Source organism: Schistocerca americana, chromosome X, assembly GCF_021461395.2.
Source record: "Schistocerca americana isolate TAMUIC-IGC-003095 chromosome X, iqSchAmer2.1, whole genome shotgun sequence".
Taxonomy (NCBI): Eukaryota; Metazoa; Arthropoda; class Insecta; order Orthoptera; family Acrididae; genus Schistocerca; species Schistocerca americana.
In genome coordinates, this window is record NC_060130.1 from 671,455,539 (window position 1) to 671,471,674 (window position 16,136).

The 16,136-nt window shown below is 41.9% G+C and overlaps 1 protein-coding gene across 5 annotated transcripts in view; it reads left to right on the forward strand.

The window, feature by feature from the left end:
- Window positions 1–16,136, forward strand: part of LOC124555769 (cAMP-regulated phosphoprotein 21) — a 989,726-nt gene that overhangs the window by 571,812 nt on the left and 401,778 nt on the right. For all 5 annotated transcript variants that reach the window (XM_047129817.1, XM_047129815.1, XM_047129818.1 and 2 more), the window contains one exon: window positions 2,870–2,952. In XM_047129817.1, coding sequence (XP_046985773.1) covers window positions 2,870–2,952 — 83 coding nt within the window. The remainder of the gene's footprint in view (window positions 1–2,869; window positions 2,953–16,136) is intronic.

Consider the following 16,136-nt stretch of genomic DNA (forward strand, 5'->3'; position numbering starts at 1 on the left):
TAAATTTTCGTCTCCCTTCTCTATCTGAATAATTTCTTTTATTTCATCATACATTTCTTCAATTTCTTCGTCATCTGCAGAGCTAGTTGGCGTATAAACTTGTACTACTGTAGTAGGCGTGGGTTTCGTGTCTATCTTGGCCACAATAATGCGTTCACTATGCTGTTTGTAGTAGCTTACCGCACTTCTATCTTTTTATTCATTATTAAACCGACTCCTGAATTACCCCTATTTGATTTTGTATTTATGATCCTGTGTTCGCCTGACCAAAAGCCTTGTTCCTCCTGCCAGCGAACTTCACTAATTCCTACTATATCTAACTTTAACCTATCCATTTCCGTTTTTAAATTCTCGAACCTACCTGCTCGATTAAGGGCTCTGACATTCCATGCTCCGATCCGTAGAACGCCAGTTTTCTTTCTCCTGATGACGACGTCTTCCTGAGTAGTCCCTGCCCGGAGATCCGAATGGGGGACTATTTTACCTCCGCAATATTTTACCCAAGAGGACGCCATCATCATTTAACCATACAGTAAAGCTGCATGCCCTCGTGAAAAATTACGGCTGTAGTTTCCCCCTGCTTTCAGCCGTTCGCAGTACCAGCACAGCAAGGTCGTTTTGGTTAGTGTTGCAAGGCCAGATTAGTCAATCATCCAGACTGTTGCCCCTGCAGCTACTGAAAAAGCTGCTGCCCCTCTTCAGGAACCACACGTTTGTCTGGCCTCTCAACAGATACCCCTCCGTTGTGGTTGCACCTACGGTACGGCTATCTGTATCGCTGAGGCACGCAAGCCTCCCCACCAACGGCAAGGTCCATGGTTCTTGGGGGGAAGGGTTGTGACATAATCACTGTTATTTACACAACTATCAGCTGATATCGGACGTTAACCATTTTCAAGTGAATACTCCTATATTCTTGAAGACGGTCGCGAACAACGATAAACTGTTGATATGGATAGAACGCTGTTCTCGCCTGCGTCTTTAAGAACATAGAAGTATTAACTAGAGAATGGTTAACAGCCGAAATCCGTTGACAGTGATGTAAATAACAATGATTATGTAACAGCCAAGGTGGAAGATGGATTTTTCCTTCAATGAATTTGTGGCTGTGGCACCCGAGATGAATAAAATTACTACTAATTTCCCTTAAGAACTGAAGCAATTAGTATGCTAAACGAGATTTCTATAAAGGCAACAGGAAAACCTGGAATAAAATTTAATAATTCCCTGAAAAGTTTCTGAGGTTACCGTTGCTAACAAAATCTAAATCAGTGCTAATTTACGATAAATAAAGGCAATATACACTCCTGTTGAAAGAGAACACTAAATGTAATACGAAATGTTAATTATAAAATGTGGTACAGTAACTAAATCAGAAACACCAAATTACTACGAAGTATTTTATGCACAATACTCATAACTTTCGAAAATTCTCAAAAATTTGCTTTTATTCATGTCGATATACACTGAAATTGGGGCCGAACGGTTCTTTGACCGAGGATACTATTGCTAAAACTGGTACACGGTGGGACACAAAATACCCTCTGTCACACGCCATAAGGTTGCTTGCGGAATATAGATGAAGATGCACCCGTCTCCGACTTTCTCTGAACCAACATAAATGAACATATATTAATGATCTGGGTACCTATTAGTCCCATGTCGGCTAGTCATAATTTAAGAAAAATTCTTTGTGGTTCTACTAGAAGAACACTTCATCGGACTCTTCTACAACGCTTACTGCAGTTTTCCTTAGAGTATTAACTGTTATTTCAGAATGGTTTAATGTTTTCACATTTTATTTCTTTTTACACTTTTGACCATTACCAATGCTATATATTTTGTGGGGAAAGTTTCCTAGTTTGCTGACATGTTTCTTCATTACCTCGTGGAATCGTACAGCAGACGCAGCTATTTTCTCTTTTTTTGCTGACAGGGACATTTCGTTACTGTCTCATAGAACCGCATAGCAGTCAGAAATCTTTCCTGTTTTTCCTACCAGGAAGATATCGTTGACTTTCCTGTGAATTCATTATGCTCAGTTGGTTTGCCATCCTTTCTACAACTTTTACTGCACGTAATTATTCAAATTTATACACTGTATGACAAGTAGAGATTTTCAGCTGTAGTATGATAGAGTTCATTATGGCCTTTCTGTTCCTTACAGCTGTGTAACCATAAGGAAAACTTCCTATTAGAATTATTGTGCAATCAACCCTGTGTCCCCTGATGCTAGCCTTGTGAGCAAATTTTAACCATGTAGTATGATTTTACATCTCCTTAATAAAGACCCAATAAGAGTTAGACAAGATATAGGGAGCATCCCTTAGTCATGCATATGAAGAAATAGTCTTGAATTCTGTGAGAATTTTTTTTATTAAATCCACTTGTCACATTGAACTTTGGAGGAGTCTTTTACAGGCGCCATGATGTCTTTGTAAAACATAAATATTTTTGCAGGCATAACGTAACTACAGTATACTTAAGTAGAAGATGAAGTCGATTGTCCTGTGATAATAAGCTTTATTGGTATTTGTAACAAAAATAATTATATTTATTCTATACAATATTTGAAGCTAGCTTTATTTTAGCTACTAAAAGTTTTCATGCTTTCAGTTAATATCGCTAAATAATAGTGAACTGCTTACATTTACAATATTAAGCATTACTTAATTTTCTGCGTGGCTTCCTTTCTTTTGTAGGTTAAGAAGTATTAACTCAGTAGTATTTCTTGCATTATTCTATCGATGATTAAATTTAGCTTTGCATGTTAAAATCCTTGCAGAATTTTCCTTCACTTCTCTTAAAAGATTAATTTTTATGAAATACTTGGTGGCTGTCTACATACTAAGGTCTTCTACTTTTGCAGTTCCGAGTATAGTGGTACATAACGGCTCAAATAGTGCACCCGGAAGTCCAAAAATGCGAGCGCAGCGTACATTGTCGAGACAGGTATGTTCCAAGACAACTAAATGCCACTTTTTAAATGTCTTCAAAGCTACATATGTCACATACGGTGTATGGTCAGAAAGGAGAGTAAAACTTTAATGATGTATTAAATATGACAGTATGTGCATTGTAATACGAGTTTTCTAAAGAGCACTGAAGTTTGTGTTAATAACCTGCAGAAAATATTTTTATGTGACTTAGACGTTAACTGCCGAGGAAGTATTTATACATTTACTGAGTTCATATTATTTCCTTCACTGGGTCTATAATGACATACTACTAAGATTAATACATTTTTTCTAGCATGTTCAGGCCGTTTTACAATTACTATTACGGGCTTCTAGGGGTTAAAGTGAGAGACTTAGTTCTGATAACGTATCTATGTTTGGAAATGTACCGTTTGGATGTAGAAGTGAAATAAGTTTGAAGTTCGGCTCACTTGCGAACCCCTCGCTTCACGGTACGCACAGAAACTAAGGAGAGGGTGGCGCTATGAATTCCTGTTGTAGTTATAATATCGCGTACCATTTCCCTCCGACTAAACAGTGGCTGCAAGAAACTTGTATGTTCGCAACTAGAAGGATTGACGGTGATGCGTCATGGACGAGTCGCACTATCTACTTTGAAGAGGACGTCCGTTACGCAGAAGAACCTGACGAGTAATCGACACATTATCCACGCCATGGTTCACTGTAGAGTAAATTGCTCACAACTCATTGTCTCCGTTGTGGGCGTACCGTGAAGTGGGAGATTTTAAAGTGATCCGATCTTCAAACTTATTTCACATCCAGACGTTACATTTTCGGACATGGGTTCCTTATCAGAACAGATGAAAATCGGATTGGGCCAAGTCGAGGCTGTATGGAGGGTGATCAGTGACAGTGAATACAAGGCGTCGGATTGTTGCAGATGTCTATGAGCTCGTATTTGGTCTGGCATTGTCATGCTGAAGAGAGGATGCTCCATGTGTGTGGTAACTCTTCGAATTCAGAATTCTATTACAACACGCTATTTCTCACTCACCGACATAGTTAAATTTCACACGCAATGTTTCATGCTACAATTCGGAGCCCTCTAGAGGCAGAAAGCTGCAAATATCTAGACACAAATAATAAAGATGCAGAATGTTGATAACTTTTGTTTTATTTAAAAATCTACATGATTTTTAACATAAAAAATTCGGAGACATTAATTTTCAGCACTATTTCGCAGTAAATTTCCTCTAAAACTTCTAGAAGCCTTTAATAGGAATTGTGAAACATCTGTAGACACTGACGGAAATGGAAAGTGTTGCACGATAAAACATCAGTCCAATATTTATTAAACTTCATGGAGGTGTTCATCACGTATGGCGATTTATATAATTAGACTTCCATTTCATTTGAAACTGGTGTCCAAAATCATCAGTACGAGACGTAATCCCACAAGCTGGAATGTACTGTTTCATCAGTTGTTGCATGGAGGTTGACACCCTCAAGTAGCTGCTGTGTCAGTTCATGAAGATGCCTCGCTGGAAGTTGATATGAAACAGTATGTCTTCCAATCGTATCCCATACAGGCTATATGGATGACACACCGAATAGAAATCACATACTCTCTTCATTCCTTACCGTTATGAATGGCTTTTTCCATATGAGAATAAGCTCCCATAGGTACAGAAGTACTAGAGTATCAATTTGGTAGCGTTCGGTCGGGTTATTCGTGATATAATGTTTCCCATTTCCGATAGTGTACATCACATGCCCGGCTTACTTCTCACAGTAAAGAAAATGGATGCAGAAAATTTTACTAGCCAGATCGGGTAATTCATATAATGAAGGTGCCGAAATCTTTGACTATTGTCACGGCGTCACTTTTGGAGAAATCGAGAGGCGAAACTGGAAACGTAACTGATTCGGGCGAATAAACAGAAGAAATGCAAACGTTCTTCCTCTGGGTCCTACCAAGAACCATTTCATCCCTGGAACTTCCGCGCTGGGTCGCCCGAAAGGATTCACCGAACACGGCTGTTACTTTAAACGATGGACGTCTGTTGGTTTCCAGTGGCACAGTTATATCATACCTGCTGCAAGCAAGTGTTTCCTAGATTCCTGTCCTGCCATCTCGTAATACAGCAGTCCCCTAGGCAGGAGAACGCTGAGCAAAGGCATTCAAGCAAGTTTCCCTCACTCCGATAAAGAAGAGTAACAACAGCCAGCTCCGACACCTTCAAACGCCATCAAGATGAGCACACTGGGGATAGTAATGTTATGCTCTCAAAAATCCGCCACGCTGCATATCCTCACATCAGGGGAATGCGGAGAACAGGAATCCCAGTCCGCCAAACCCAATTTTTTTTAACACACAGTTCTCTCGGCATCAGTTATAAGGGCTCCGAAGGTGTGAAGGTCGATTTGTGACCAGTTGTGTAGAGCTTAGCGTTTTTAAGTCTCGCCTCTTCTCCGTTACCACTGGTAGAACTATACATCTTGCACGACTTGAATTTTTTTTGTAGTTCCTCTGCAACACCTACGCACTCGCTGTACAGTTGCTTATGGTCAAGGCAGAAAGAACATAACTACTGAACTTCAATATTTGTTCCATGGGATTGCCCTTTTGCCGTGAGTTTCCGCAATTACCTAAGTCCAGTACAGGCGACCCTATCATAGGACACAGTCACCTCAGTTTACATCTTCAACCTTTCAGCAAATAGGTGCTGACAGCTCACAGTGCCTCAGGATGACGCACAGACCTACCAGTCACAAAAATGGGACTCAGGCTCGCATGGTCGAGAGTAAGGATGTAAATAAATTGTGTACTTTTTAAAAGAAACCGTTCATAGACGAAATCATACTATTTGTATGGGAACGGCAGCGTGGAGAACGTGGAGGGAAGGAGATGGGGGTCCTCACGTTTTGATCTTGGGTCCTTCGCTGTTCTCACCCTTTAGAAATCATCTGTAACTGTATTTATCCGAGGAGAAGAGAATTAGGCCTTTTTTGTAAGAGGTACAAAGTTGAGTATAGAAACATCAACACAGAATGTGTAAAATGGAGTTTTATGAAAAGTAATGACTGGGTGTGCATAAAACGGTTTTATTGAAGTTCTGAAAAATCTTAGCGCGTCCCGTTTCACTGTGACAAACATGTTACACCTATCAGTTGGTTGCAACAACCTGAAACTTACAACAGCAAGTTGTCAGCAAGTCACACTTTTCTACAAATGACAGCATCTACTGCCAGGACCAGCTTACATAACGGAAAAACATCCGGTTCCGCCCATGGGAAAGAGAATGTCTTCTTCCTATGCGTACCATTTACAATAAAGGCTGGGAGAAGTTGTTTCAGTGGTTCGACAAATGATTTTCAATTTCCCGTGACCGCATAAAACAGTGAGAAAACTGGAGGCAACACTGCAGACGACGAGAGTGACGCTGGGGACCCTTGCTGGGTGGTCAAGTATACTTTCTGTTAGTGTAGCTGCAAAATGTGTTTTTTTTTCCTGCAGTGCGTGGTACCGTCTCTCTTGCTGTGCTAGGGGTTGCTTCTGCTGTTCCCGAGACCGATCGATCTGCTTTTTCTTGTGGTAGATGTTACTTCTATTATCGACACTGCTCGATCTCGGAAATGCACTATCCACTTTGCTGATTACGAGTTCAATTGTAAAGTTCGAACTGCCTCACACTAAATCGCACAATATTGCTTTCCCACACAAAACAAAAGCACTTACGTCATAAGGCGCAGTCTGCAGATATCTATCAAATAATAGTTTGTGCCGCTTCTCAATCAAAAACCACCCAGTAACCAGAATTTGGCAGTAGCACAATCACTGACAATCCTAGTAATGTTCAGAGACTAAAACAGTTGAAATACAACAGTCGTCGTACGTGAATCCGTTCGGAGATTGTTGGAGGTGAAGCACTGTAGATGGCGTCGATCACAAGTGGCCATTTGCTCCGTTTCACCAGAATTTATTTCCTTGTGTCTATTGGACGCCCACACGTTTATTTTATTGAGTATTATGTATTCATTTTCGTAGGTGTTTGTGTGTTATGAGCATTAATTCCCCGTGTACTGTCTTTGTAGGCTAGTTTCACGCCGCCATAATCGCCACTGTCGCCTGATTTAGTTCAAATTTGCAGTCGTTGGAAATATACTGTAGTACTTCCTTTGTTGACCAGTGGGCGGCAGAAGTAACACTAATACTTAGTTCGTTAACTGCGTTTAGTTTCGTCGTTTTCTTATGTGCTTCTGTGTAGAAGTGAGCTCTAACTTTGTGTTGAGTTGTGCTTATTAATGTTTTTAGTTGTGGGCGTGTTTTACGTATATTACTCGTATTGTCATGTGATAACATTAGTAGTAACATTAGTAGTTCTGCTTGACTGAGCAGCCGATATTGTCTCAGATCTTTAGATTATCCGACCAGACAACGTTATATTCTTTCAATTCTTCGTACACTTTATTAGATTTGCGAAGGAGGTCAATGAAATGAAATGAAATGAAATGGCTCTGAGCACTATGGGACTTAACATCTGTGGTCATCAGTCCCCTAGAACTTAGAACTACTTAAACCTAACTAACCTAAGGACATCACACACATCCAGGCCCGAGGCAGGATTCGAACCTGCGACCGTAGCAGTCCCGCGGTTCCGGACTGAGCGCCTGAAGCGCTAGACCACCGCGCCGGCGGAGGTCAATGTCCCTGTCACTAAAATGCATGTCAGTCTGTCATCGTCTGATTTCAACATATGGATAAGTAAACTGGCCTTAGTAGACTTGAGAGAATTGATTCTGTCAGTCTTTCATGAAGGTCAATACTGCGCTGTGATCCAACAGTAATAAGAAACTCCCTCAGTTTTAGAAAGTTCAGTCGAGCTAGAAGGTGACAACTACACTAGTACGAATACGTAGCAACAAAGCTTCTACTCTTTCTCACTTACATCGGACAGACATCAAGGATAACCCTATTTAAGACTGTCAGAAGAAAGAAATGAGATGTAAACCTGCTGCTATTTTCCAGCAGTTTATTCAAAGCACAGCGAAATCTCTTACAGCAAAACCTTGTGAAATGAAGGCGCCCCTTCAATCAAGTGCTCCGGGTATGTTGGTTCATGAAGATACACAAATACACAAAGCCCCTTTTGATTTTATACAAAATAGTTAAGTGTGTTCATGAAATTTGATGTACTATCAGTGGTTGCATAGACACTTCAGTTTTCAGGTGTATGCTTCCCAATCTCTGTTGAGCTCTCTTTCATATTCTATTTCGTCTACAGTTTGCACGATTCTTGAACTATATGTATTGTGCCTATGTGGATGCTGTCATATGATCTTAATTCATTGCTCAAACTCTGCATATTTTGGTTTCTCTGTATAGTTTTAATATTTATATCAAGCCATGGCAGTATTTTCAAAAAATACATGTGATGAAAAGTAGATGGATCAATATCCGTTGCACTGGAGTGTAAGTCTCTCTTCTTCAGTAGCATTCCGATAGTTAAACGCGCATCCTGAGTGGTACCGAAAGGCGAGCAAATCAGGGAATTTAGTTTTCAGGGACTGCGTTCAGGTTTGGCGAACCCGAGATTCCAAAACTGGTAGCAGGTGTGGCTGCTAGTCTTCCTATAATTAAGCTCTGGGCTTGCATAAGCGCCCTTCGTTACTACACGTTGAGATGCGACTTTATGTGCAGTGTGGAGCGGGGATCTTCGCTTAACCGCCAGGATCGCGCAGATGGTGTAAACCTCTATAAACAGAGGCTCACTCTCAAGGCACTCTACTTGCCGGTGGCCTAGATGGCTGCGGAGCAGAATTTGTCGATAGCAGGGAACTGCTGGGGCTCCTATTGCACCCAAAGTGACTGTAACAGAGCATAGATCTCTCGAATCTGCGAGAAGGATTGAATGACCTTAAACTATACGCCTGCCTCACTGATGTCCATTTCTCGTAGAAATACAAATATTCGTTGCACTCGCCTATGATGGCTTTTCCCTGGTGACCGCACAACTCATTTTCCGAAGTAGCTAACGTTGGAAACTCAGATGGCTCTTCTAGTTCATGAAATACGGAAGACAATAGGCAGCGGAGCTCAAGACGACGCTGTTTATTGATTTTCAGAATGCTTTAGATACAGTTCTGCCGCCTAGTAAACAAAATCCTACCATACAGGGCATCCAAACAGCTAGGTGAATACCGGGCTCGTACCCATCTACCACCTCTGTTACACAATTCGCGAACATTTAGAAAAAGTTCGCACACTTTCACATGAGACAACACTAGACACAGAGGCGGTACAACTTCCGGTGACGGGGGTGGGGCAGGGAGAAGAGATGGAGACAGAAACGGCATGCGCTCTAACCAAAAATTAACATGCCGACCGCGTAAAGATACGGGATTAAGAACAGGAGAAAAATGGAGAGTATGAAAACTGCTATGCGTCTGTATTGCAGATTTCCTAGCAAAAAGAGCTCAGTATGTCGTTCATAATGGAGAGGTGATGTCAGAAGTGAAGGGAGTGTCCGGTGTGCCTCAGGGTTGAGTGACAGGCCCACAGCTGTTAATGATGAGTATGAATGACCAGAACTTAATGTCTCAAATCAAATGAGGCTGTTAGACGACTAGATTTGTACCCAGGAGGTGACATCATTAGAAATTTGTACGGAGCGAAGTGGTGCGTTGGCAAACACTGGGCTCGTACACCGGAGGATTGTGATTCGATCCCCGACTGACCATCCAGATTCAGTTTTCGGTGATTAGCCTAAATTTCTCGAGACCAATGAATTGATAGTTTCCCTGAAAAGGCACTGCCGATTCCCTTCGCTAGGCTTCCACAATCCGACCTCGAAAGATGTCTCTCATTCCTCCGTCGTTGGCGACACGTTACACTCTAAATTACCTGCTTATAAACCTATCTCGAAAGCCAGAACACTTGTGGATGACCAGCGCCTTTTTCTAAGAGTGGCAGCTGCTGCTGAACATAAATAAATGTAGGTTAATGTCTGTAAATAGGCGGAAAGGTGCTATGTCGCTTGACTATGCAATCTATGTTCGTTCACCGCCTTCAAGTATCTACAAGAATCTGTGTAGAGTGATTTGGTTACTAGACGCACTCAAAGATATTTAGAATAAAATTCTCAGGTTACATGGGATACACACCATCCGTCCAGTTAATTTCCGTGACTGATTTTATTCCTGGAGCAAACGCGACGTCAGCGCAGTAACTACAGTGGCTCAATCAGTGTAATCATCAGATGTGCATTCGACCAGTCATTTGTGAGAAGGCAGTGCACGGCCGTAGTGTGTCAAAGCTGTTTCACAAATCGCAATGGAGCAAGAACTCTAAATCATGTCTTCAAGGCATTATCCCGAATGTTTTGAAGAAGAGAAAAGTGTGTGCGAAGTTTGTCCCGCACAACTTGTCTCCTGAACAAAAACAACGACGCGTGGATGCCTGCCACAACTTGAATGAAATACGAAACTCAGAGTTTTTTTTTTCAGGAAAAAATCATCACGGATATCTATATTTGGTGTTGTCAATACGAACCTACCACAAAACGACGAAGTGCATAAGTTTGTATGATGAGTGAATGCTTTGACGAAATTACTGACATTCAAGCCAATGTGACGAGGGAGATAAGCAACTTACCATTGACTTTTGTTTTCTGACAATTTCACATGACTGGATGAGCTTTTTAAACAGTCTATGTATAGGAACATGTCAACAATATAATATGTATTTGAATATTTAATCATTTATCTTTAGAAAATATACAAGTAATATTTGTCATCTGAGTTACATGGTGCCGGCCGAAGTGGCCGTGCGGTTCTAGGCGCTGCAGTCTGGAACCGCGAGACCGCTACGGTCGCAGGTTCGAATCCTGCCTCGGGCATGGATGTGTGTGATGTCCTTAGGTTAGTTAGGGTTAACTAGTTCTATGTTTCCTTAATTATGTTTCATCATGTCTATTCTTCTCCTCCCTTCACCATGAGTCTCCCTCATACTCCCTGCTGCCAGCAGTCCTATCTAAAATTTGTCTCTTCAATAATGTCTAATTATAACAGTACTTATGATCTACGAATATAAACTCTATATGTATGTATTTTTCCAGGTGTACCTTTCTAATTGTTTATTTCACTTTTTGTACTGGATGTAGTTTAACATGCCTACTAAAACGTATGAATGTAAAATAAGTACAATGCCTGGTTAGATGTAAGAGAGGGCCTGATGGCCCTAATCTTGCCAGGTTAAATAAATCAATAAATAAATAAATGTTCTAGGGGACTAATGGCCTCAGAAGTTGAGTCCCATAGTGCTCAGAGCCATTTGAACCATTTTTGAGTTACATGGTGACCACACCACAGAATAATGGAAAGGCCCTTTCACTATTTAAAAAATAATCCTATTTTAACTGTTTTACATGAAGCGCTTTAAAACAACTTTTATGCACAAACCGCAGAACAAGGTTACATTTCCCACATTTTACTGCTGAATAGCCCTGAGAACCAAATCATCATCATCATCATCATCATCATCATGAAATAGCACTGGAGCTACTGTCTTCGTTTTTCTGAATAAATTGTGCATCCAGTGATTGTTTTCCACGCTTCCTCTTTGCTGCCAACATCAAATGGTTTCGATGCCTCACAGATGAGCTTCAATGCCTTTATATTGTATGTGTTTCCCTAAAGTACAAATACCGTGAAAGTAACAAAGATGCTAACGTTCTGCTCGATGTAAGGATCCGTGCCGACAAAATTCAAGTATGACGACACTATAGAGTTGTTTCACCTCTCTTTTTTCTATGTTCAACGACGTAGTGGTTTTCTGCACTGAATGCAAGTTAGTTTTACTCCTTATTATATCAACAACGTCACTGTCAAAAGGCTTAATAAAGGGTAGTACAGATGACGTGAAGCTATATTCGTCACAATCAAAAGTAACACTATCTGTCAGACTGGATGCAATATCTTCCTTGCTTCTCTTGAAAGTTGTTCCTTTATGCAGTATTTCTGCCGTACCTGTAGTACGCACTGTAGACAGTTACTCATGTACAGTCACTGTATGAAGATCATATATATTCATCTCCCGATTCCTCGTCGTGATCTGGGATAAGTAATACGCCACTCCTTAGTAGGATGTTTGGAACATACAGTACCTGACATAGAAGTGAAGCACCAGAAGGAGAGGAGGAAAGGAAATGAAACTTCGTATTTACGAAGAACTTGGCAGTACGAGCCCATTTATCAGTATGACGTTCCACCTCCTCTAGCCTGGATACATGCCCTGATGTGGCTGACAAGGGTGTCATAAAGGAATTTTAATCTCTCCTGAGGCGAACTGGCCCACAACTGTTGTAACTGGTTCTTGATATCTTGGATACTGGGATTGGGATTGAGATTGAGAACGGATATGGAGATCTTGTTGGCCAGAGGAGAAACTCAACATCATGCATACAATTTGTAGAGATACGTTCCATGTGTAGAGCAGCATATCCCTGCAGAAAACTGTGGCGCGAGGGGTAACTCATGACGACGCAGGATGTTCGTAACGTTCCGTGTGCTGTCAGAGCTCCCTCGATCACTGTGACCTGGAGCCACACCCGATGGCTCCACACACCAGGAGTAATCAGCAGTCCATGCAGCCTGGTCGTGGCATCACTCCAAACTCAGCCTTTGGCTTGTACTATTAACGACGTCGCTAATTCTCTAGTACGAATACTGCTAGTCTCTGACCAATGGTTCACAATGCCATAGAATGTTGCAGAATATCCATTACTTGATAATCGCAGATGTAAGGGCTATGATGTTCCTGGTACACAATAAGGCGATCCTCTCCTGGGCCATTGACAGGAGCCGGCCGAAGTGGCCGTGCGGTTAAAGGCGCTGCAGTCTGGAACCGCAAGACCGCTACGGTCGCAGGTTCGAGTCCTGCCTCGGGCATGGATGTTTGTGATGTCCTTAGGTTAGTTAGGTTTAACTAGTTCTAAGTTCTAGGGGACTAATGACCTCAGCAGTTGAGTCCCATAGTGCTCAGAGCCATTTGAACCATTGACAGGAAAAATAAAAACGAGTATACCTGCCCTCATGTTCGCATGCAATCAAACATCGAATCAGTTTCACTTACAAATCCTCCACAGATCTGGATATTGCACGATTCGACCATCTGCCTAAATGAAGATGCATGATGAGGCCCTTTCAAAGTCTATTAGGTAATAGTAACGCAGTGTCACACGAACATGTAGCATCTCTGTGGCTTTCACAGTTATCACTCAATACCTGAAGCTGTACACACACTTTATATGCCTTACGAGGCTTGTGAGCAACACTAATTCACTCAGTTACAGAGAATGACAACGCCAATCATATACATACCTGCTGACAGTGTGCATGTGTGCGAAGTTAGACTAACAATCAACCACGTCTTCTGACAAGGGACCCTCCCCATCGCACCCCCCTCAGATTTAGCTATAAGTTGGCACAGTGGATAGGCCTTGAAAAACTGAACACAGATCAATCGAGAAAACAGGAAGAAGTTGTGTGGAACTATGAAAAAAATAAACAAAATATACAAATTGAGTAGTCCATGCGCATCATAGGCAACATCAAGGACACCTTAAACTTAGGTGCGCCGTGGTCCCGTGGTTAGCGTGAGCAACTGCTGAACGAGAGGTCCTTGGTTCAAGTCTTCCCTCGAGTGAGAAGTTTACTTTTTTTATTTTCGCAAAGTTATGATCTGTCCGTTCGTTCATTGACGTCTCTGTTCACTGTAATAAGTTTAGTGTCTGTGTTTTGCGACCGCACCGCAAAACCGTGCGATTAGTAGACTAAAGGACGTGCCTCTCCAATGGGAACCGAAAACATTTGATCGCAAGGTCCTAGGTCAACCGATTCTTCCACAGAAAAACACGTCTGATATATTCTATACGACACTGGTGACGCCGTGTGCGTCACATGACAGGAATATGTTGTCGACCCACCTAACTTCTACACTTGGCGAATGGGTAAAAAGATTCTTCTACCTTGCCCGATTTAGGTTTTCTTGTGGATGTGATAATCACTCCCAAAAAAGTGATGAAAACATAAGAGTTTGTCACATAAACTGTAACAAATGAATGCAACTGTTTCACAGACACACAGTTTTCCCTGAGCTCTGTCAAAACATCTGTTTTTAACGTTTTCAAGTTTTTCCGTGTGTAGACCGTCAAATCCTGCATATGTCCAAACAAATCTGAACATGTCCTGGAATTTTGGAGAGCGAAGTTGATTATGTGTGAGTGCCTGAACTTTGATAATTGTCTGAAAATAAAAAATTAAAATTTTCACTCGAGGAAAGAATCGAACCAAGGACCTCTCGTCCCGCAGCTACTCACGCTAACTACGGGACCACGGCACTCCTGAGCCCATACACTCCAAAATGTTACCTATCTTGCACATGGACTGCTCAGTTTGTATATTTTGCTTATTTTTTTTCATAGTTCCACACAACTTCTTCCTGTTTTTTCGATTGATCTGTGTTCAGCTTTTCAAGACCTATCCACTGTGCCAACTTATAACTAAATCTGACGGGGGTGCGATGGGGAGGTTCCCTTGTGAGTACTTCACCTCCTTGTCAGGCAGCGTATTCGGTTTCACCACCACTATTATAAGCAGGAATATCAGTCACTATCACAATCAGACAAAAAATGAATCTGGTCGTAAAAAGGTATAAGAGTATATTTTTTGCAATAGAATTAGCACGTTACCATCTCCAGTACCCTGAATAACAGAGCAGTTACCACTAAAACAAAAATACAATGAAGCACCAAAAAAACTGGTGTAGGCATGTGTATTCAAATACAGAGATATGTAAACAGGCAGAATACGGCGCTGCGGTCGGCAACACCTATATAACACAAGTGTCTAGCGCAGTTGCGGACGGAAACAGATCCTGTAAGAACGGGACCAACGACGACTGAAGAGGATCGTTCAACATGACAGAAGTGCAACCCTTATTCAAATTGCTGCAGATTTCAGTGCTGGGTCATCGGTAAGTGTCAGCGTGCGAACCATTCAACGAAACATCATCGATATGAGCTTTCGGAGCCCAAGGCCCACTCGTATACCCTTGATGACTGGACGGCACAAAGCTTCACGCCTCGCCCCGGCCTGTCTAACACCGATATTGAACTGTTTGTGACTGGAAACATGTTGCCTTGTCGGACGAGTCTCGTTTCAAATTGTATCGAGTGGATGGACGTGTCGGGTATGGAGACACCCTCATGAATCCATGGACCCTGCATGTCAGCAGGGGACTGTTCGTGCTGGTGAAGGATCTGTAATGGTTAAGGGAGTGTGGAGTTGGAGTGATATGGGACTCCTGATACGTCTAGATACGACTCTCACAGGTGACACGCACGTAAGCATCCTGTGTGATCACCTGCACCCATTCATGTCCAATGTGCATTGCGACGGACTTGGGCAATTCCAGCAGGACACTGCGACACCCAACACGTCCAGAATTGCTACAGTGTGGCTCCAGGAACACTATTCCGAGTTTAATCACTTCCGTTGGCTACCAAACTCCCCATACATGAACATTGTTGAGCATATCTGGGATGCCTTGCAACGTGCTGTTCAGAAGAGATCTCCCCCTCTCGTACTCTTACGAATTTATGGACAGCCCTGCAGGATTCATGGCTTCAATTCCCTCCAGCACTAATTCAGACATTAGTCAAGTCCATTCCACGTCGCGCTGCGGCACTTCGGCGTGCTCGCTGGGGCCCTGCAAGATATTAGGCACGTGTACCACTTTCATTGGCTCTCCATTGTATAGCGAAAGACGATTAACAGCTCATTTATGGGTGGTTTTGCCTTCAAGTAACGTGTTTTTCGTGCTAAATTTTAAATACCTGAGACTTCTTTCTTTTTTCGTTATGTCAGCTGGAGTGCGTTTGAACTTGTTTGCTTGATGTGACAGCTTCATATTTTTCGTCTCTTCCCAAAATCTCTACAAGAATTGACTTTGTTGCTTCTTGCGTTCCTCTGTCCATTTTTTACCGTGGTTTTTACGTTTTTTACTTTGTCTGCGAATGTGTGATTTACAGCTAGGATTCCAAAGATTTATATTCTCTGATGGAGTCTTCTGTGGCATTCATTTCTCATAATTCCTGCTTATGTTCTTCTAGCCAAGTGTCTTTTAAAGTTTGAATAATTATATAAAGTTGTTTTTTG